Source organism: Oreochromis niloticus, linkage group LG22 (assembly GCF_001858045.2).
Source record: "Oreochromis niloticus isolate F11D_XX linkage group LG22, O_niloticus_UMD_NMBU, whole genome shotgun sequence".
NCBI classification, from domain to species: domain Eukaryota; kingdom Metazoa; phylum Chordata; class Actinopteri; order Cichliformes; family Cichlidae; genus Oreochromis; species Oreochromis niloticus.
Window position 1 is genome coordinate 23,290,657 of NC_031985.2, and position 21,751 is coordinate 23,312,407.

At 43.2% G+C, this 21,751-nt stretch overlaps 1 protein-coding gene across 2 annotated transcripts; it reads right to left on the bottom strand.

The window, feature by feature from the left end:
* Positions 1–3,523: 3,523 nt before the first annotated feature.
* On the bottom strand, positions 3,524–16,865 carry cspg5b (chondroitin sulfate proteoglycan 5b). Of its 2 annotated transcripts, none has more exons than XM_003444117.5 (5): positions 16,153–16,865; positions 9,830–10,610; positions 8,584–8,772; positions 8,113–8,275; positions 3,524–4,474 (listed from the first exon to the last, which is right to left on the bottom strand). In XM_003444117.5, exons 1-5 carry the CDS (start codon positions 16,232–16,234, stop codon positions 4,280–4,282), a joined length of 1,410 nt encoding a protein of 469 aa, XP_003444165.1. In that variant the 5' UTR covers positions 16,235–16,865; the 3' UTR covers positions 3,524–4,279. The 2 variants fall into 2 exon arrangements, with proteins under 2 accessions (XP_003444165.1, XP_013126080.1); XM_013270626.3 differs by having other exon boundaries at positions 8,197–8,275; positions 16,153–16,864.
* Positions 16,866–21,751: the final 4,886 nt, after the last annotated feature.

The following is a 21,751-nucleotide window of genomic DNA, read 5'->3' on the forward strand; positions in this document are numbered from 1 at the left end:
TTATTTTCGTTGTTCATGTAAAACGTGGCACTGTCTCAAAGTATAAGGATCTATCTAACCACTCCCAAAGACCATTCGTTGCAATGTTTGCATTGTCCACAAGGAGGCAGCAGAGTCCCTCATATTTCACGAACATCCAGCACACAGAAAGTTTCTCCATCTTCAGAAAACAGTACTGCATGTTTTGTTGTATCCTATTTATTAAGGATTAGAAACACTGAAAAAAGACACTCAAAACACCTATGAAAACATGAAAAAATACACATCGAATAGCAAAAGATTTGTATAAACCGCTGATAACACTAAGGCTATGAAACCTTTTATTGACAATATCGTCAGCTGTCGCTGATGTTGGCACCATGCTATGAGAGTGTTGTTCACATATAAGAGTTTATTCTGTGAGCAGAAACCTGAGCCTTGAGATGTTGGGCTTTTTTTTTTTCTTTCTTTTTTTACAGAGAGGTGTGAATATGCAGCTGCAGCAACCATGCAGTGATTTATTGGTGTATTTTTGGTCCATCCATGTTTCAGTTTCAGTGAATGTGGTCTGTGCAGGGTTGTCCCAGTTATTTAGTTTTCTAGAACAGGTTTAGGTGCCTTCCTTATCCTAAGGGTATAAAAGTGGGGACACAGGGTGCAAAGATGGATAGGTGGATGAAAAAACTATAAATAGCTAATTAAAAAAAAAAAGTTAGAGACACGATGGACACAGATCACTGGACAGTGTAGATCATGACAGATGTTTGTGCGTTTGAATGGCTGGACTAAGCAAAGGCCTGGTCAGGAGAGTGGTGGCAGGGATCGCGTACTGACCGGACAGTACTTCCCCCTGGATGGTGATGGAGGAGGCTGGGTAAGATGTGGTGATGATGGGAATGGGCGGATGTGTCCTCCATAGTACTCTCGCCCAGTCTCTGAGGCCTCAGCTCCCGGATCCTGAGACCGACCTCTGGGCCTGCGTAGCTGAGGTGGAGTGGGTGAGCAGGTGGGCATGCACCGGAAATGGGAGGGAGAGTGGTGGGAAGACATATGGCAGATAGGGGAAGAATAACACCCGGGAGCTGAGTGGCGACTTGGCGATGGATGGCGACCGGGTGAGCGGTGCCGGCCAGGTGAAGAGTGCCTCCCTGACAGCGGTTCCTTGGTCTGTTTGGGGGATTTGGGTGACTTAGGCACCTTGGATGTCTTAGGTGTATTGGGTGATCTGGGAATGGGATGAGTGGTGGAGTAAGAACTGGATGAGTGAGAGGTGAGGCCTTGACTGGGAGAGGCAGAGTCTCCATTGTTGGCAACCTTGTAGAGGAAGACATCATACTGAAGGGGCGGGTTGTTCTCTGGGTGGAGCTTGGCCTCTTTGGGGAGAAGCACTTCCAGGCCAATAGTCACTCCATCCTGATGTTGAAATATGGTAAGTGGAGAATATTGCAACAATGCAGGAAGAGTAATGAAGGCAAAAACATGAAATCAAGTTACACTGACAAGCACAGGCGTGGCTGAATTATACGACACTGGGCCCCTTGGATAGCTGAAAGCTACAGTATTGATTTTTAGCTTCTTGCTGTCATTAGCTTTTGGGGGAAAATGATGAGAAATACCAAATGACAAATACTGTACTGATTTACATGTCTGGCAATTACAGAGCAACATTCAATTAATATTCACTCTCAAATTCCTGTGGCTCTTGTTCCCGATAACTCCTGAATAAGATCAGTGTCTGTTTGCTGAAGAAGGGTGTAAGAGGCAGTAGCTCCAAAGAGTTACAGACTAACTAGCTAAGCAGTGAGAGACGCTTTGAGCTTCATGGAGTTCAGGGAAACTGCACAGTTAGGTAATCATTTCATTAGATACATAGAAATATAATGATTATAGCCAGTTAAACAGTAATAAAATTTGAGACTAAGTGGCTATAAAAATGTTGAGAATTTAGTTTAAACTGTTCTGAATATCAATATTTTTTTTCATAATGATGACATATACACTCACTGGCCACTTTAGACAGGTACACTGCAGCAGCTCAGTGCATTTATGCATGCAGACAAGGCCTGCTGAGTTTCAAACAGAGCATCAGAATGGGGTTGAACTGAGGTTTAAGTGACCTTGAATGTGGCATTGTTTGTTGGTGGCAGATGAACTGGTCTGACTGTTTTACAAACTGATGATCTGCTGGGATTTTCACACACAACCATCTCTAGTGTTTACAGAGAGAGAGGTTGGAGAAATAGAACATATCCAGTGAGTGGCAGTTCTGTAGGTGAAAAGGCCTTGTTGATGTTCTCGGATGTTGGAGGAGAATTGCGAGACTGCTTTGAACTTACATGAAGATAAAAGCAATTCAAATAACCACTCATTACCATCAAGGTATCTCTGAATGCACAGCGCTTTATGTTAAAGCTTGAAGCAGGTGGGTCAGCAGAAGACCACACTGGGTTCTACTCCTGTCACCTAAGAACAGGAAACTGAAGCTACAATTCACACGAGCTCACCATTATTGGACAACAGAAGATTAGAACAGCATTGTCTGGTCTGATGAGTCTTTCTGCTGCGACATTCAGATTAGAGGGTCAAAATTTTGTGTAATTAACATGAAAGCATGGCTCCATCCTGCCTTGGATCAATAGCTGAGGCTGGTGGTGGTGCTGTAACAGTGGGGGAGATCTACTTTTGGTTGCTGACCATGTCCATCCCTGTTATCCTGAAGTGTAACACACCATGTGACAGAGCTCAATCATCTCAAACTGGTTTCTTGAACATGACAGTGAGTTCTCAAATAGCCACCACAGTCACCAGATCTGAATCCAACAGAGCACCTTAGGGATGCTGTCATTTCAATATGGACCAAAAAATCTGAGAAATGTTTCAGCACCTTGTTGAATCTACACCACAAAGAATTAAAGCAATTATCGAAACAAAAGGGCCTCCAACCTGGTACTAGCAAGGTGTGCCTAAAAAAGTGTCAGGTGAGTGTATATGATACTGAAAAACACTGCAAGGATACTGTCAGAATAGGTGTTTAGTGTAGATGAATAAAAAAATAACTATGGAGAATTAAATTCTCATCAGTGTAAGTACAGAGTGAATTTGGGGGGGTATTCAAACAGAAACGTGTACTTCTTAATACATCGTAAGTACAGATAAAGGACATTACTACATCAAAAATTAAAAAACAAAAGAAAACTCAGAAATCCTGTTTCCCTCTCTGGTTAAAAAGCCTGCGTTAAATTTCTTCATATTGAACAAAACATGTTTCATTTGAAGCTTTTATTGCAGTTTCTATTCATTTGAGGGAGCTGTCCATGGTTCTGAATGGGCAGTCACCATTGTGTGTGCGGACGGTGCAATCTGTGAGGAGCCTACTGCACAAAAGCAGGGTCAGCCGAGCATTCAGTTATTATTAGCGGGAGAGCAGCTGGGCAGTAGTTAGCTTCATCATAGGCAGACATGCAGAGAAAGAAAGAAAGAAAGAGTCGGACAGAGAGATAGAGTCTGGAGGAAAGCTCACAACAACACACGGGGACAAGCTGGGTAAAATTAAAAAGATTTATTCCAACAACCGTGAACTGTAATCCTCCATGTATACCAAAAAAAGTACAAAAGAATAGCAAGGTACATTAAAGCATTATAAATCACACTGAAAATCAAGACACGGCGTGTGTAATATATCTATTGTATATAGTATATCAACTCCGAGCAGTTACTTTGACCTCATGTAATCTAGACATATCCACTTATTAGCAAACATTAATATTTCGCAAATACAGATCCACTTAATTTCCACGTACTTCTTTTTATTTTTTTGTTGTTGCAAATATTATGTTTTCAGACACTTTTCATTGATAACACCAATGCATGCGGGCAGAGAGCGACAATAAGGCGGGGCAAGCAGCGGTAAGGGGAAGGAGGGGCTGGGGAAACGTGAGAAAAGACAGCAAAGGATTTCATTGGCCAAAGACCAAGGCAGGGCATCAGCAGAAAGGAAAGTCAGTCAATAGTTGGTCCAAGCCAGAGGTTTTAGTCCAGCATAAGGGGCGGATATGAAAGGAAGGAGGCGGCGGCACCACTATGTGATCAGTGTTGGCATGGTAGCCTTGTAAACAAGACTATTGTGCTTTTCAAGTTGTATCTTTAATTCATGTTGTGCTTACTTTTTACATTAGGTCTCATCAGACTGCTAGAAATGCACAGTATGCACTTTGCATGGTGTAAACGATGTTAGCCTTGGCGCTTTGTCGTTTGTGTGTGTGTGAGAGTGTGTGTGCACACTTTAACAGAAGGTGAAGCTTTATACCAGGTTGTTCTGGAGCATGTTTACCTCGGCTTTTTCCTCCGTGTTGTTAGGAGTGAGGCCGTGGTCCTGGACGGCGGAGGCCGGGCGGTTGTTCTCGTGCTTCGGGGAGTGAGAGTTGAGGATGTTCATAGACCCCTCTTCCTTGGGCTGCGGGGACTTGGCTTGGTTCTCCTGTTTCTGCGGCTCATCCTGCAGAGAAAGTTGGTTACGCTTCACAGATGCTTCATATGCAGAGAAAACACGAAATTTTAATGACGAGGTACAAAACTATTCTCGTTCACACACTGGGAAATAGAACAACACTTCCATGGTGCCAGTCTTACTGACAACTCAAAGTTTCCATCTCACATCTGCACCTACAGGCACCTTAAAATCCCTAATTAACCTGACACACATGTATTTGGACTGTGGGAGGACAATCCAGCAGGCAAGCGGAGAACAAAGGCCTCGGGAAACTTCCAAACCGGACTTTTTGTTGCTGTGAGAGAAAACCTTTACACCAGTGTGCTGCTGATATGCAAGACATGCACACAAGAAACTTACCAGAATGTAGTAAATGTGTTTTATCTAACTTAAATAATCAAGTAATTAGTAGAACCTTAAAAATCTACAAGTTCTTTTTATTTTGGGGGCAATTTGGTGAAACATTTGGACAATTTTGGAGGATTTACTTTTAAAAAAGTTATGTCAAGTGGTTCCACACGACTCTTTTAGGTAGCTCCTAAGAAACTGTTTAAGTTTATTTGAGTCATTTGCCTGTGAAATACTTGTCTTATGTAGATACATTTTTTTTGAGTGCACAGTATTTTGTTGAAAAATCACAAGCACACTCAAGTACGTTTTTTAAAAATCTATTTTGGTCAGTAAATCCAGCTAAACAGAATTCTTGTAATATAATAATAGTGAGATTTCCTTTTTAAATTACTCTTTTTACTCTCTTAGCTGTGCAGATATGCATCTTTTACTGCTTATGTACACTTTTGGCCCTGGAGAAGGTAAAGTTATGTTGAGGTGTAATAATCAACCTTAGGGGGGTCTATTTTGTGTAAGATTGCACCTTTAATTACAGAACTGAACTTTTACTGTACACTTGTTTGCAAGAGTGTGCAATCACTGCTCAGGCAGTCATTTAACAGGGAAAAACTGCTTAGTGTGTGCTGGGAAAAGATCTAATATAGTGGCGCATCGCTGTGCATTACGATTTTGCAGAGACAACTTAATCTGAACTGGCAGAAATACACTGCCAGACTAGGAGAGACAGACATCGCAGAGTAACTGGCCTAACTGAACTTAAAGATGATATTTAGAACTGGTTAAAACACAAAAAAACCCTCCCAGAAAACTCCCCTGTTGCTTCCTCGAGATAATCATTCTTGAAAGTCACGGAAAAACCACCACCAGACCTTTACATCCAGGCCTTTATCTAATCAGCTAATCATACTGCAGCATAAAAAAAAAACCTGTTGGACCTATGACATTTAAAAAAAAATTGCAATACAGGCCATGTACCTGCAGGGGCTTTTTAACCCTCCGACCTGACATTTAGAGGATCCGGAAGATACCGAAAAGTAGCTGTAATCACTGCACTGAAATGCCAGCATGGCTCTCAGAGCAGCAGCTTATTTAAAAAATAAAAAAATCCTAATTTGATCACTTCAGGTAGTTCAGCTAAGTGTCGCTAATGAACTGAGAATCGGTGCATGATTTGGATTTTCATTTCTGCAGATCAAATGTGAAGTCAGTCCCAGAGACTTGTTTTTGTAAGAATGCAAATCTATTGTGTTTCGTGTCCGTGTGTCAGGCTCGTAATTGTTCAAGCTATGCATTGATTGGCATTTCACCAACATCTGAAGGTCAAAGTCACATCAGGCGGTAAGTAGGGCACAATCGATCAGTTGCACTGGCTACTGTTGTACGCAATTCGCCAAACGCCCTTTCACATCAAAACAAGTTCCGAAAATGTAAAGTCGTGCTCTTGCTGTTGATCTCCTACACCTCCTAAGCCGTTTAAGTTATTCTCCGATTATATCCGCCTTTATTCACAAGAATCCACACTGAATTTTAAGTATGAATTTACTCATGCATCAGTAACCTTCTTTATTGCCTTAGTAACCCAGCAGGCGATTGATGGATGTAAACAGGGGAACAAACACATCTCCCTGCAAACACAACACCCCCACAACACACACGCACACACACACACACACACACACAGAAGAATTGTGGACAGAAATTAATGCATCACTGCATGCTACAGAATGCACAACCTGTGGAAGGATACTGGGGAGAAAAGAGGAAATCTGCTGCAGGGGGACCCAAAATGGCTGTTTGAGCTGCATGGAGAGCAAGCAGCTGAGACAAAATGGTGGCTCAATTTCCTCAGCGAGCTTCTCAGGAAGCTGCAGAGGCGCAGGTAGGAGAGGCAGCAAATGCAGGAACTCGCTGTTTATCCACACAGCGATGCCTACATATCACCTCTGAACAACTGGCTGCAGGAAGCCTGGCAGGGTGTGATTAATCATTACACCTACATGGAATTCAGCTGATACGAGATCAGGTGCGGGAAGAGGTCGTGGAAGTGACAGCTTGCAGTGTATAAAGTGCAAAAGAATTACAGTACTGTGCAAAAGTCCGCATCTCATTTCTTGATATTTTGCTGAGATAATGAGAAATAGATGTGGTGATTTATTAAAATGTGCAAGTATTCATGCTAATAAGGCAACAAAAAAAAAACAGAGTTTGTACAATTCTACCTTTAAATCCACACACATTCAACACAGCCTGAACTCTCTTAGTCAAGATTTCTTGTAATTTCTTTAAGTAATCTTCAGGGATAGTTCTCCAGGCTTCTTGAAGGACATTCAAAGCTTTTCTTTGGAAGAGAGTTTTTTAGGGAGGCCAATCCATGACTGATAGTGCTTCACTGTGTGTTTGTCTATTTCAGGTATTTACTGCATTGGAAGTGTGATCATTGTCATGGTGAAAAATGAAGCTGTTGTCGATCTAATGCTTTCCAGATGGTTTTGCATGTTAAATTCTGTGTTTGGAATTTCATCAGTTTTGACAACAATTCCAACACCACTGGCTGAAATTAATATGCAAACCATGATTTACAGCTGGCTGTAGACAATGTTGTACCTCTCTCCTGACCTACTCTGTACATACTGATGAAGGTTTGAACCCCAGTCCAAGGACTGGACTGAAAATGGGTGAAAATGTAGCCACGTGCCAAATGGAAAAACTCTGAATGACCCTCACAAAGCCTGGGGAACTATTGTTCAAGAAAACTTTAAAACACATGGGAATATCTGGCTACTTGAAAGAAAATATAAAGGAATAATGGGTTTTGCACAATACTGTAAGTTTCTAGCAGTTGCACAGTCGGTGACTTTTAAGCAAAGCCAGGGAGGAAGACTAATGCAGGCAATGTGGGCATCTCCTTTGTGCTTACCTGGAGTTGATTATAAGAATTTCTGGGTTTATAGTCCCAGGTAAAGCTGGCTGTTGACGGCCTCTGAGGGGAATCGGTCAGGGTGAAAAACATTAAACACAGACATACCCTACATTCTCATCTATGTCTTGATGTAACAGGACAACATTATGGTGCGTTTTGGTGTGCCTGCAAACTTCAGATAGCAGTTTAATAACAAGAACAGAGCAGCAGAAACATACAGTAGACTGAATCATCAGGTGAAGCTGGCGGGGAGACGACACAGGAGAGAACACAATGAGGAGGGAAGGGAAAAAACATACAGAAAAATGAAAGAAAGACTAAGAAAAAGGGGGAAAAAAGAGACGAGACCAAACATGAGGAGAGCTGGGCATACCTGACAGATAATGTTGTCATAGTACGCCAGGTTGTGAGAATGAGCTTGGGGAGCGGGCGGAGGGGTGTCACACAGTTTCCTTACATTTGGCTGTGAGCCGTCAGCTGTTGTGGAAACTGAGAGGCCGTCCGTCTGTGGCTCGCTGCTCTGTGGGCGGTACTTACTGCAGGAGGGCAGAGAGAGAGAGATTTGTGTGGTAAATATTTGGAGTAATATGGTTGTTTTTTGCATTCATATCTTTAAGGTCTGCATTTTTTCTCTATTACATACACCAGCTCGCACAAAACACATGTCACTTCGGTGAAAACCAAATAATTTAGCAGGCTGACTATAGACTTCCTTTCACATGTGCTCTGCTTTGACTGCCATGTGCTTGTAATAAGGTTGTCACCTCGCTTTGCACCGACCAAACTGTGAGTCACAGCTCTCTTTTCAAAAATATTTTCTCACTTCCTGGTCATACACACACACCTGCGTTTGCGAAGGCGCTTGTTCTCGTTCTTGAGGTGGTGCAGCCTCTTGGCGAAGAATACGATGATCATAAAAAGCAGCAGGAGGACCACGGAGGACACGCCCACCACCACGCACAGCACCTGGAACTCAGTGACGGCCCAGTCGCAACGCGCGCCTTTGTTCCACACGTAGTCCTGCACATTGCACCTGGATTAAGAAGGAATATAAAGAGACCATATTCATTTATTATTATTAACTTTCTGTCTTTCTTTCTATAGTCAATATAAAAAAGGCAAATGCCCAAGAAGGTGTGTGTCTGTGTGCCAGAATTATGCCTACAACGTGTCAGTGTAAACTTGTACTCAGAGCTGTTGACATGCTGTCCTGAGGTCTTTCCAGCAAAGCAGGGATTTGGCCTGCAGCCTAGCCCCTTAATGAGATCAAAGGATCAGAACACGTGTGCGTGTGTGTGTGTGTGTGTGTGTGTGTGTGTGTGTGTGTGTGTGTGTGTGTGTGTGTGTGTGTGTGTGCGTTTTTCATATTCCTGATCTTTTTCTGTCAAACTACTTACAACTTTTTCACTGCTGTTTGAGCATATGTAAGTGTGTGTGTCCATATGCATGCGTGTGTGTGTGTGCGTGTGCATATTACTCAGCAGGTATGATATTATAAGCAACAGTTTGCCTCCAGGCTTACAGAGAGGCTGCAGGAGAGGGCAGATGGTGCCATCAAGGCGTGAATGAATGCGTGTGCATTCGCATGAGCAGTGTGCGAGTGCGCGTGTTTGTGTGACCTCAGCGTATTGTCATCTTTCTCGTACTTTCTATTTGTGCATGCTGTGTATCTCTGTCAGCTGCCAGCAGCCTAACAACACACACACCCTCTTTTACGCCCTGCCTCCAAAACCCAAAACTGAGATTATCTCTTGGGGACCCTGCTGTGATCTTGACAAACCCTTGTGACACATCAGGCCAGCCTTCTGTTTCTGTGTTTGTGCGTGTGTGTGTGTCTGTGTTTCCAGTGTTTATGCTACATCTTTTTAATTGTGTGGGAGAACAAGCACATTGGAAATTATTCCAAGAGGACAAATTAAAAAGGGGAATATTTTAGCACCTAACGACCCTCTCAGGCACCCCTGCTGCCATGCACACAATGGCACACACAAATGCCAGTTGCTCACCAAAAAGTCACATCCTGCCTTTAAATTACTATGCATGATGGAAAAAGGAAGACTGTATGTTTGCAGTGTTTGCATAGCTCTCACCTGCAGAAGGCTCCCATTCCTGGCACTACGGTGCACACCCCTTGATTGAAGCAGAAATTGGGTTCGACGTCACACTGAGATACACACACCCCGGGCCCAGACTGCACAAAGCCCAGCCTGCAGCCACCCTCCCCCATGGCACCTCCTAAGCCTAGCCCCTCGTCCTGGTCTGGCCCTGACGTGGGAGGAGCTGGTAAGGGTGGCCTGCTGTCCACGTTAGGCTTGACCTTGTCGGGAACAGCAGGAGAACCAGCCAGGAGCGGATTCTCATCCTCCATTTCTGCTGGAGGTGACGGGGAGGGTTCGGGTTCTGGGGTTGTATCGACTGCCGAGGGGTCGTCATCATCGGGGGATAGATAGTCGTAAAAATCAGAAAGGGTCCATGATGTAGGGTCACCTGCCTTCTGCTTTTGGGGCTTGGGGGCTTTCGCCCATCCCAGAGCAGCATCGGAGGGCACGACGTCGGGGGCAGGACTGTGAAACTCCACGGTGATGACGTCATCGGATAACGGGTTCCCGGGCTGATCTGGACCCGCACCTCCTGCGGTTAGCTCCTCCGCCACCGGTGGGTCCTCCTCTACAAAATCCAAGTGGACGCGCTTATGTGAGTGGTGGTGTTTGGTGGAGCTGAGTGGGAGTTTGGCGCCAAACACAAGGCTTGCTCCAATCAGATGGTCTCTCTCTGCTGAGTCATCACTTAGCACCATCCTGGTGTTCAAGGCCTCCTTGTTGACAGATGAATGGTTGCGATGATGGTGATGTTTGCCAACTGAATGCCTCCCTGTCAATCACACACAACAAGGGTTAAGAGCTCAACTTTTGACTTTTAACTCTGGAAACTGTGAAGCATGCAGTTCATGCTTTCCATTAAAATCTGTAGCCTCTAGACCCAAGCCATGGCAGTCCGTACTCCACCAAGCTCACGTTAGACAAAGAAGACAATAAACAGCTGCTTTAAAAGCCTTTTATTGGGTGAACCTACTTTAATGTGTACAACTGAGGAACCCTGACATAATTAATAATCATAACACCAAAGAATAACAGAAAACTGAATTGTTTTGGCTTTTATTTGCTGTGGTCTTACTCTTCACAAAAAGTACATACAAAGGTTTTTATATATAGATTTAACCAGTCCCAAGGTGCTGAGTCTAGTTTTGTATGATAAAGACTGAGGCCCAAGGATAAAGTGTGAATGGCTTTGGTAGATCCACTACAGTCTCCACCACAGCCTTGTGCAGAAGTGCTTCAGAGTTGTATTAGCCTGACTATTAACTCCTCTGAGCTTTAAAACATTATTCAATTATAAACCAAAAAATACAAAATCTATTCGGTGTGAGTGAAAGTGTTACTAAAAACTTGGCTCCGCTTTCCCTTTGAAAAGCCAACTGATTACTTGTCAAAGAAATGTCAACAAGAGCTGAAGACTGCATGGTGATGTAGGATTAGCGCCTGAGTCATGTGCTCTAGTGACCGAGACCGGGTGAGGATTAGATTAGGGGTTAGAGTTGTAGGTTAGAAGCCGCCTGGCCGGAAACTTCTCTTGCTTTTGGCAATCTACAGAGAAAGACGCACACTCATAGGCAGAAAGGCGAAGATATCACCAGAAAAGTCTTAAAACCTTCCACCAGGCAGCAGACTGCTAATTGGCCTCTCACTGCATGCTCATTCTGTGCAGCCACACATAATTAAAACCCACAGAACTCTCTTTTAAATTCAAGTGGAGACACGTATTTCCAAAAGAATTTGGTAAGACTGTGAAAAAAAATGCACTTGATATTTTGACAAATTTCCACTTGGTGAAATGGTGCAGCTATAAAACGCAGAGTCTCTGTGATTTATGCCAGCATGAGCATCGTATCGCCTCAGTAAATCTTGCAAATAGTTTAAGCAAGATAAGGAAATAACAGGATACTATCAAAGGCAATTTCAGCCTCCTATTTGAGGGCTTCTAGGAATAATAAGTGGGTAAAAAGGAAGGTAGGTGTAGTAATAGCTCAGAGGTTAGGAAAGCAGGCTTTTAGTTTGAAGATTAGTGGCCAGCTGCTGGGATCTCCTCCTGCCTGTGGGATTCTGTTTGGGGGGGTTTTGTACATGATGTCTGACTAGACTAAGGTTATTACACTAAAACTTAATGTAGACATTACAAGATTATTTTGTTTTATTCCATAAAAGTTGGAGTGATTTTTAGAGTGCAGTATGTCTGTGTGTGTGACTCCTGTGGAGTCCGCTTCAGAGCTGTCTTTCTAAAACACGGTGAAACTATAGGGTGGGCACTGGATGTGTGGGAGGTGGGTTGCAGGCTACCCAGTACTTCTTCTTCTTTCTAAGTGATTCCCTGGCTCCTGCTAAGAAATTAGAAACAGCACGGTGCTGTTTTTCCATTGGCTGAAAAAATGTAACTTTTTGATTGGGTGAGCAGCATACATGCCTGAGTGAGCTCAGCTACTATGATGCTGTGTTCATACATTTAGATTTTCTTTCTTGCCAGGACTCAAACGATACCCTTCCCACACCGAAGACACTCAGGCCAAATTTTAAGGATATCTATTTAAACTGAAACATTTTTAAAGCATTATTTATACTAAATTGTAACACTGTCAGCTTGGCATTCATTTGGGCACAGGGAGAGAAATCAAGCCTGACATCAAAGGTAAAAATTAACCAAATGTGAAATTCACAAATTAGCACATAACAAGGAGGCGCTGCTGATTGCTGCAGGAAACGCACCTGAGCAAGAACTCTTTGTGCACTTAAAAAAACACAACATCGTTTTTACACATATGTTTTGCTGCAATTAAACAAACGAGATACCGTAATTTGTTCATTTATGAACTCTGGAGGTAATGGAAAGAGTATTTTTTCTGCAGCTGGACAACAACAGGTGAGTTGATGTTTATCATTTTTGTTCTGAGTTAAACTAAAAGCTTTAGCTTTTAAGTTTTAGACACACATAAAGGAGCACTGAACGAATCCTGAATTAAAGCATATCAGAGGATTGTGCAACAGCATTAATGATGTAGAAGTATAACTTATACAGAATTTTAAAAAACACTTTTCTGGGTGCAAAGCAAAAGAACTTTTTAAGTGGTGTTCCTGAGATTTTACTGGTGATCCTGTATATAAAGTTTTTATGTCTTGGACACTATTAAAGTTAATGTCAATGGTGGTTCAAAGTATTTCTTTCTTTAAAGAAAGAAAGAAAGAACTGGCTGCAGTGTTCCCACAGTTCACTACATTTCAAGAAGCCACTTCTTCACACTTTTCCACTGGCTCGTACATCTGCAAATGGCCAAACTTGGCTGGGCTGGACAGCTTCTCTCCCACCGGCACCCTGAGATCAGCATGTCCAATGAGATCCCTGCTTTCAGTGTCTGGCACTTCATTCAGGACTAATACAAAAACCATCTGAACGTGCCTCGAGTCACGGAGACTAGCGGTGGCTGAGGAACCATGAGATTCACCTCACACACACATACACACACACACACAGTGCAGTTGCCATGGTGAGATGTAAAGAGGTGCCAGGTTGAAAGGAGGAATGGAGCGAGGGAGTTGCAGTGGAAACAGAGAATCTAGTGTTGGTGCTCTCTCTTGTTTTTCGATCAATCAGCCAGCCAGTCACTCAGCGTTTTATGGCAGCTCCATCTCTGGGAAAACTCAGGTGGCAAAGATTGCAATGCCTCACGCTTTGGAGGAGAGACAGGCTCCACCAGCTAAATCTGATTACAATGAATTCTGCTTTCATTTAAAGGTTCAGTCTGCCGATTTGTTCTCTGTTGAGACGCGGATGCTGCGTATCCTGTTAGCAGCTGGCAGTCTTTGTGGAGATTACAAGAGCAAAGGGGCACAGGAAGAGATTACAAGAGCAAGATGATCGAATTGAATGCACGAGCCCCAGCTTGCTTAGCAGTCTTAGAAACAGTGCGATTTGTGCCTTTAGCTGCCACTCGGCTCTTAACCTCTGGCATCACACGGAGCATGTCACCATGGTAACAAGTTTTACCTGAGGTCACTGTGATTGGTTGGAGTGCAGACTCCCAGCAGCCTTACCATCAGGGCACAGTGGGAAGGAACCCTGCATACAAGTACATTGTAACTACCTTTGACCACCAATATAAACCTAAAAGATGCTGACTACAGCTATTATTTTCACAGTCAGCAGTCAGGTAAAGGTGCCTACTGAGCAAAACTGCAACATCCAAATTTAAGAATGTATCAATACTTGAGCCTCATTGATTTATTTTACAATCAAACATTCATTTATGATGAAAACCTGCAGCCTCCGCCCATTGATCCGTGGGCATTCAAGATTTTTTTTTCCTCCTCCCCATCTATGCGAAGGAAAGAAAATCAAGGAGATGCTGATGATCTGATGTATTCTGACATATCATGAGCTTTCTGGGGCTACGGGGCAGATGGACCTCACATTATGCATTGGATACACAGAAGCACACACATACTCACATGGAGGAACACCGGGGATCTGGATTCAGTCCACATTGTTTTACCGGCATGGCCAGCAAGAGAAATCTATTCCCGCAGGAGTGTTTGTGTGTGTGAGGATTGACTAGCTTTGAGCTCAAAATGATTAGCCAATTAATCAGTCAGCTGACTGCAAGAATAATCTCCAGTTTATACTTGATAATTTATTAAAATCAAGTAAAAGTGACAAATTTTTTGGGGTGTGACTTTGTATCTTATGATGGTAACTCACCACCACCACATCCCCGTTAGACAAATATACCCTGACTAAAGGCAGCACTGAACTTGTGAACATTTTATAGACTAAATAAATAAAAACAAATTAGCCAGTAATGAAAAAAACGTATATTATAATAACATTAGTCTGCTGAAGCAAACCTCTCTGCATGAGTAAAAGAACGTATTAAATTTGAGCTGAAAATGAAGTTACGACAGCAGGTGCTGCATGTTAAGGGACTCCGCAGGAATACTAAAGCAGGAGTGAATCACTTTCCTTGTTTCTTCGTTTTATGTGATGAGCAGGTTACTGTTTAGTGGAAAGCAAAATATCTAAAAGATTTCCATCTCCCCAGGCAGCCAATGAAATAAGAATCCCCTGTAGGCCCCTGGTACTCTTAATTAAACAAATGTCCACAGGCATGTGGTCTGCGGGCTTTAAACATGGGAAACAGGGTGCCAGGCATATATTTGCCGGTCAATATGACATAGAGTTAACGCCTCGCTACCCACTGAGGGCGCGAGACAAGGCTACATGGGGGGGGGGATACAGCTGATGCGCGTGCTCGTGTGAACCCCAACGACCCTCTGAGCGCACAACCCACCCTGTTGCTGGGCAGCGGCAGCAGTAGCGCTCATTTTTCCATTTCCAGGATTTTTCACATTTCCACCACTCGGGGGGAGCACGCGGGCGCGTGTCTATGCCACACAGATACACAGACAGACAGACACACAGAGTAGGAACCGTCTGTGTCAGATTTGTGTTCCCACAAATCCCGGGGGATGGACAGTAAACGAGGAGGAGAGGGGAGCGGGGTTGGCCTGTACAGTCGTCTCGCCCCCCCCCCTTCTCCTCAATGTCTGGAGGAATTCAGTCCTTTCAGCACCATGAATGGGCCTCCTGTAGCCCGGCCACGGTGCACCTAATCCCGCCTTTGTCTGGGGAACGCACCGGCACGGCGGGTCGCAGCTGCAGTGCTGAACTGTGAAATGTGTCTATCGCTGTGATTGTCCACAGACATCTCATTATTTTTCATTAAAAAAAATGTACAGCCGGGTAGTACATTTTACTGAGCATCTTTGAATTAACATAATTACAGGCAGGGGAGGTTTCCCCCCCCCGCCTTTCACACGCTTAATGAACCTGATGTTGGCTGAACCCTGCCCACAGCCAGTGGTTCAAGTGTCACTAGTGATCAGTACATATAGCAGCCCGTAGGATGAGAGACAGAAAATATAAGGTTTACCTGCAGAATGTAGTGATTGGTTGTACTGAGAATCCAATTTTGTTCGTGCTATAAAAATGTGAACATTTGGACATTTCTAATGGCGAATGGCAAAACTAATCAATGCATTAAAAATGTGTCCTCACAAAACAGAATTACCAAGTTACCATCATTAAGCAAACGCTTAATAATCATAATGGATAATGCCAACAATGCCCACATTTTAAATGGCATCTATATTTCCATGGCGCATGCACGGACAATTGGATTTGTCATTATTTCTAATCTATGCCAAAGCAGGTGTGATTTGGATTCACGCACGTGCGCGTGCTTCCTTACAGAAATAATTACAGGCAGCACGCACGCACAGGGTGGGACACGGTAGATCCGCGGACTTACCGTGAGCAGACACATGGAGGATGACCACTGAGATGGTCAGGAGCACCTGCCAGGTCCCCAAACGGCTGTCAGCGCGCGCCATAACGTGGGCTTATTCCCTTGGATACAGTGATGCAAACTCTGGTCCTCGTTTCGCCGGTCAGACCGTGGACTGTACAATAATCCTCACAGCAGAACCTCCAAACTTCAGAGCTTGTCCGTTTTCGCCATGTCGCCTTTATCCTTCCGAACGCCTGATCTCTCTCTCAGCTGCAGTGTGTGCGCGTGCGTGCGTGTGTGTCAACTGTTTAACGGCTAGGGTTCGGTTCCATTGTCCCGGGCGGGTGCCCTCTTCTCCACAGCTTTTGCGCGCGTGCCACTCCGTCGACAGCTGAAGCGTCACCGTGAGGAGTTGTAGTAGTAAAATGCGCGCGACCAGCGAAGGGTCTGCAGACTAGATTCTAATGAGACTGGGTCCTCGCCGCCTCCCTACGAACTGATACGCCTTTTCCCAGCTTTTGGTTACACTGGCGAAGAACGCGCGCGCACAGTGCGCCTCGGTGTCAGAGTGCCAGGCCGCACGCGCACAGACAATCACTCGAGCAAATGCTCCCGGTGTCCAGTCTCAGCTTGCTGTCGCTTGTGCAGAATGGGGGTGAGTGGGGGATTTAAACAGCGTCTGCTGTCACTGGAAGTCAATATGCTCCAGTTTACGCCACAGCTAATGTGTGTGTGAGCTTAGGTCCAAGAGTCTCTCTCTCGCTCTCTCTCTCTCTCTCTCCCTCTCTCACTCTTTCTCCGTGTGGTTTTTATATGTCACCGGGTTATTTGGGTGCATAATGCATTTGGCCAACAGACAGAAGAGAGAGGTTTGTTCTTCTTTAAGAGTGTGTGTTTAGATAATCCTCTTAGTCTTATATTGAGATATAGACTCCAGACAATAGCATCTGCTGGTGAACAGCCCCCCCAACACACACACACACACACACACACACACACTCTGATCAAACCAACATACCCCCTTTGGATCTCCTAAAGTATGATTTTCATAATCCCACCCCAAATGCACCGCTTTCCCCCTCTATCTTCCTAAATCAGTTGCTTCTTAAAACAGTGTAATCACTGCTCTGTCACACGAATCCCTTCTCCCATCTCTGTGTCTGCACTACAGTCACAAACAGCTCACGAAATGGCCTGTGGAGGGCAGAGTATCTGCTCTGCTCCTAAATGGGATTATGTCAAATACATTATGAAATAATTAGGACCAAATGCTCTGTTCCTAGTGAACAAATTACACTTTTCCTCATTACTCATTAAATCAAGAGTGAATTGATCCCAGCCAACACTGTGCGCTCCCTCCTGCTGTTCACCATCAATTACCCTAAAAAACACTAAAATCTAAAGAGTCCAAACACAGTCAGTCTACACTCCTGACAACAGAACAGTGGGGGATTTTTTTGTTTAGTTTTTTTGCTTTTTTTTAAATATGAGATGGCGCTAGCAGGATGGGGGGACAGCCACACAAGAGGATGACAGAGAAAGAGAGAGACGTGAGGATTCAGGGGCTGGACAGAGATGTGTGCGCATAGAAAAGGGGGAAACAGGAGAGTGGTGGAAATCGAGAAACAGAAAAATGTTCACAGATGCACTGCCAAACAGAGCAGAACAAAATTGCTTCCGCACCCAACTATTGCCCCTGAAAACACACACACACACACACACACACACACACACACACACACACACACAATAGATAGATAGATAGATAGATAGATCAAAATAAATGTACACAAGCACATGTATGTCATCTTTCAGTTGTCCCTCTTTCTTTGGTGATTGAATTCATTCGACTGTTTGGATATTTGCAGGGAGAGCTGTTTGGGGACCAAAAGGAAAGGAGTGTATTACTGTGCAGGATGAACAGATGGATCTTACTGAGAACCAGAATGGAAGAATAACACACCTTAGTTGACGCCAAGCTCTGTGCGTGCATGTTGCGTTCGCTCCACGTTGCTTTTTCCATCCTGTTCCTGGGCTGAACAGTGAGGGGTGAACAGGATGTCCAAAACACCCTCCAAATGCATATTCTGCGTGTCACTGTAGATGCTGCAACAACCAACCTACACAGGGCGAAGACGAGACTGCTTTTTGAATTGCATCCACACCCATAAAGCCTTGGGCTTGGTAAGTAACAGTGTGTGGTCCTTTCAGTGAAGCAGTGTTTTTGTCCTATTGTAGCCTAGAAACTCATCTATTCAGAAAAACTGGAGACTTCATTATATTACCAACACTTTTGTCATCCATGTTACGATCTGGCTCAAAAGCTGCAACATAAAGACGGAGCATAACACCAGTTTCACAAAGAAGAGGTTTTATTTTAATTACATAATAAATTTGCTAAAACTGTTGGTACCGACAAGAGCATAATGAAAAAAAACTGGTGTGCCTCTCCAAAGTCAGCCTCAGGCATGCATTTATCTACACCACACCAGGTGTGGTCTGTTTAGCCCAGTCAACACCTGCAGACTCTTGCACTGCCACTGCAAAGAGAATAGGGGTTTCAGAGGGGTTTAACATCCATAATCTATTAAATTGTATCATGAAAAGAAGAAAGCTCTAACTTTTCCCACATTTTCAATGTTTATTGACCTTGACACGGATGGCCAGCAAAGTCATTCAATGCGAAAGCAGTAAAATCTGACAGTTCCCAACTTTGCACACGTTGTGCATTTGTATAATGCTCACTTGTTTTATTGTACAAAAATCAGCTGACTCTGCAGGGGTTAGGAAGGAGGCACCCACTCGTTTTGCTTGGAACATCCCAGCTCTGTAACTTGAATGCACTAATAACAATGCAGAGATGGAGAAACGTGTCTCATGAATACCACCGAACGGGCAGTGAAGGCTGCCCAGCGACATCCTTTAATTGGGTGGCTTTCTTGCTGAGCTGGAGTCCTGGAGTCACTCTCTTACTTTACATTTTGCCTTGCTTTTCATTTTTCATTTCTCCTACCTTGAGAAACAGCTGATGCCAAATCAAATCACGTCGCACACCCATGAACTCGTTAGCGCCCCTCCTTTTCCTCCAACAAATTGTTCTTCTGATGCATCGTGCTGAGCGTAAGGGGAATAGGAACATGAGGTGAACAAGCTACACGTTTTACAGCTCAGTATGTGAAGCTTATAATTTGTGGCCCAGCACAAGCGTCGCAGTGTGATGAATATTGTTTGAAGGGATAAGAGATAATAAAGGGTAACAACAGGCGCAGTAAATTAAAAAAGCATTCACTGACCTGGTTTCTATGCATAATGATTGGCTTTAAATTACTTTTTAAACAATGTTGTCAAGAATTTATTAGAGATGAGTTTGAATAATATTGAAAAAATGATTTCTATTATGGCATAAACAGTGTATAACCTCTATAACCTCAGAGATTTATCAAGATCTATAAAAATATACATACAAACCGCTTCTGATACTCATACTTAGTAACACAGGCCTCTTTCCTGCTGATGCAGTGCAGGTGCCAGTTCTGCCCTGTTGTCTTTTTAGAAGCGGCCCTGATTTCAGGAGGCCAAACATCACACAGCTTTATGTCGGGGAAGCTGGAGTAATGTCAGTAGTAAAAGAATTCATGCAGACAGATTCTGAGAGCATCTGTGAATCATTGGTGAAATTCTTGCAGTACTGTACCTCCGCCCTTCAAGATTTCCAGCCTTTGGCCCAGCACTTTGAATCCACAGCATTTTTTTGAATTAACTCTTTTTATGCTTTCAAATGCCAGGAATTCATACAGGAAAGGAGAAAATGTTAACACAAACATCACATGAATTTGAATCATATTCCTAGAAGGAGGAAAAACTAGGGATTGGCAGGATGCCTGGGGCTTTTCAAACAACTGTGTCACTATGTATGTGGTCTACTGTGTATTTTTAAACATCGTATGTTGGTTGGATTATTAACAGATGAGTTTTTTTAAGAAGCTTTCATGCTGTGGCGAAAATTCATAAAAGACCCAATAATGGGTGCGTGCGTGACACACAGTCGGCTTGTCATTTTGAACTGGATGGATGGTTGGACATCATTTTAGTCAGCATCTTTTTGTTTATGAAACTATTTAATACACAAAGTATTTGTTAGCTTTAGTGTAAATGTTATTAGTTTTGCAAGTATGTGGTTCTATGCATTATATGGGTTACATATGAAACTGATGTACAAGGTCGTCCTGAGGTTTTTTAATTTGGAGGATTTGGTTACATTGCAGTGTTGTTGCTCTTCACTTTAATCGTCTTGATTTTAGTAGCTTGCTATTTGTGTTGACGGGCCTGTTTAGGGTCATTGGTGGAGTTCACATGTTCCCTATTAATGGAATTTTGTCCTGTATAAATTTTTCAAATGAAATTTTATAAAAAAGGAATGAGAATGATTTGAAAGGACCAAAGCTATCAACCAAGCAGCTGAAACATTTCTCAGAATAATGAAGTCAATTCAGCTGAGAGTTCAGTCACTTACGTCACTATTGTTACTGAAATGAAGCTATTCTGTGCGTGGATAATAGCCTGCTGCCACACTCTCTAAGTCTTAAATCTTTAAATGTTTTGTTTTTACTGCTTTGTGGGAATGCAAGTCTGAATTTATTATTATTTTTTTGTTGTTTTTTTATGGTTTCATTTTTTGGACAGTTATAGCTCTTACTTTTGGAGGCATGACTGTGGAAGTAGCATGTGAGACAGTTCCAACGTTTGAAGCTGTGCCCATAACAACAATAACCTCACTGGTCTTCCTTGGTTACTGCGTGGTGACCGAAGGCATGAAGAATGAGTCTACATCTGTACACATTTTTTAACCATTTAGTTTAGTTTTTGTTTTTTCTCATTGACCTTCATATGGGGTCAAAGGGCAGCCTCCCTATGCCAATACCTTGCTGATCAGTTGTTATTTTCTTATTTTATAGAGTGATGAGCTGATGCAGGTGTTAAACTGTAGTTTTCTTTCCTGTCTGCCTGAACGGCCCTGAGATTTGCTTGTTATAAAATCTCCCCATGTAATCATTTTATCTTATTAAACATCTGAGTGAACATTTATTTAATTCACATAATCCCTCACTGGTGACTTTATTATGTAGACCTCTTCAACTAATCACCCAGTGGCAGCAGCTCATTGCATTTAGGCATGCAGACACGGTCAAGATGATCTCCTGAAGTTCAAACTGAGAATCAGAATGAGGAAGAAACTGAATGTGGCATGGTTGTTGTCTGAGTATTTCAGAAACTGCTGATCTGTTGAGATTGGGCAGCTCAAATAACCACTTATTGCATACCACGCTATGCAGAAGAGCATCTCTGAATGTGCAACATGTTGCACCTTGAAGCAGATGAGCTACAGCAGTAGAAAACCACACTGGGTGCCGCTGCTGTCAGCTAAAAACAGGAAACTGAGGCTACTCATTTGGTTTATAATGCATCATAAACACACAGAAAATAGAATTTAAAATGAATTCACTTTTTTTTTTTAAATTGTCATGAAATTGTTAATAAAAATCTATGACAAGAAAATCTAAAGCATTAAATTCACCACTGATCTGAGCCTCTGACTCACATTTTTTTACTGGGTCATGAC

Excerpts from the sequence above, each read along its gene's own strand:
- cspg5b (XM_003444117.5), bottom strand. The coding sequence starts at position 16,234 with ATGGCGCGCGCTGACAGCCGTTTGGGGACCTGGCAGGTGCTCCTGACC. Across the intron at positions 10,611-16,152 it reads CCTCCATGTGTCTGCTCACG|GGAGGCATTCAGTTGGCAAA; the intron begins GTAAGTCCGCGG and ends TGTGATTGACAG. Across the intron at positions 4,475-8,112 it reads ATGACAACATTATCTGTCAG|GATGAGCCGCAGAAACAGGA; the intron begins GTATGCCCAGCT and ends CTTTCTCTGCAG.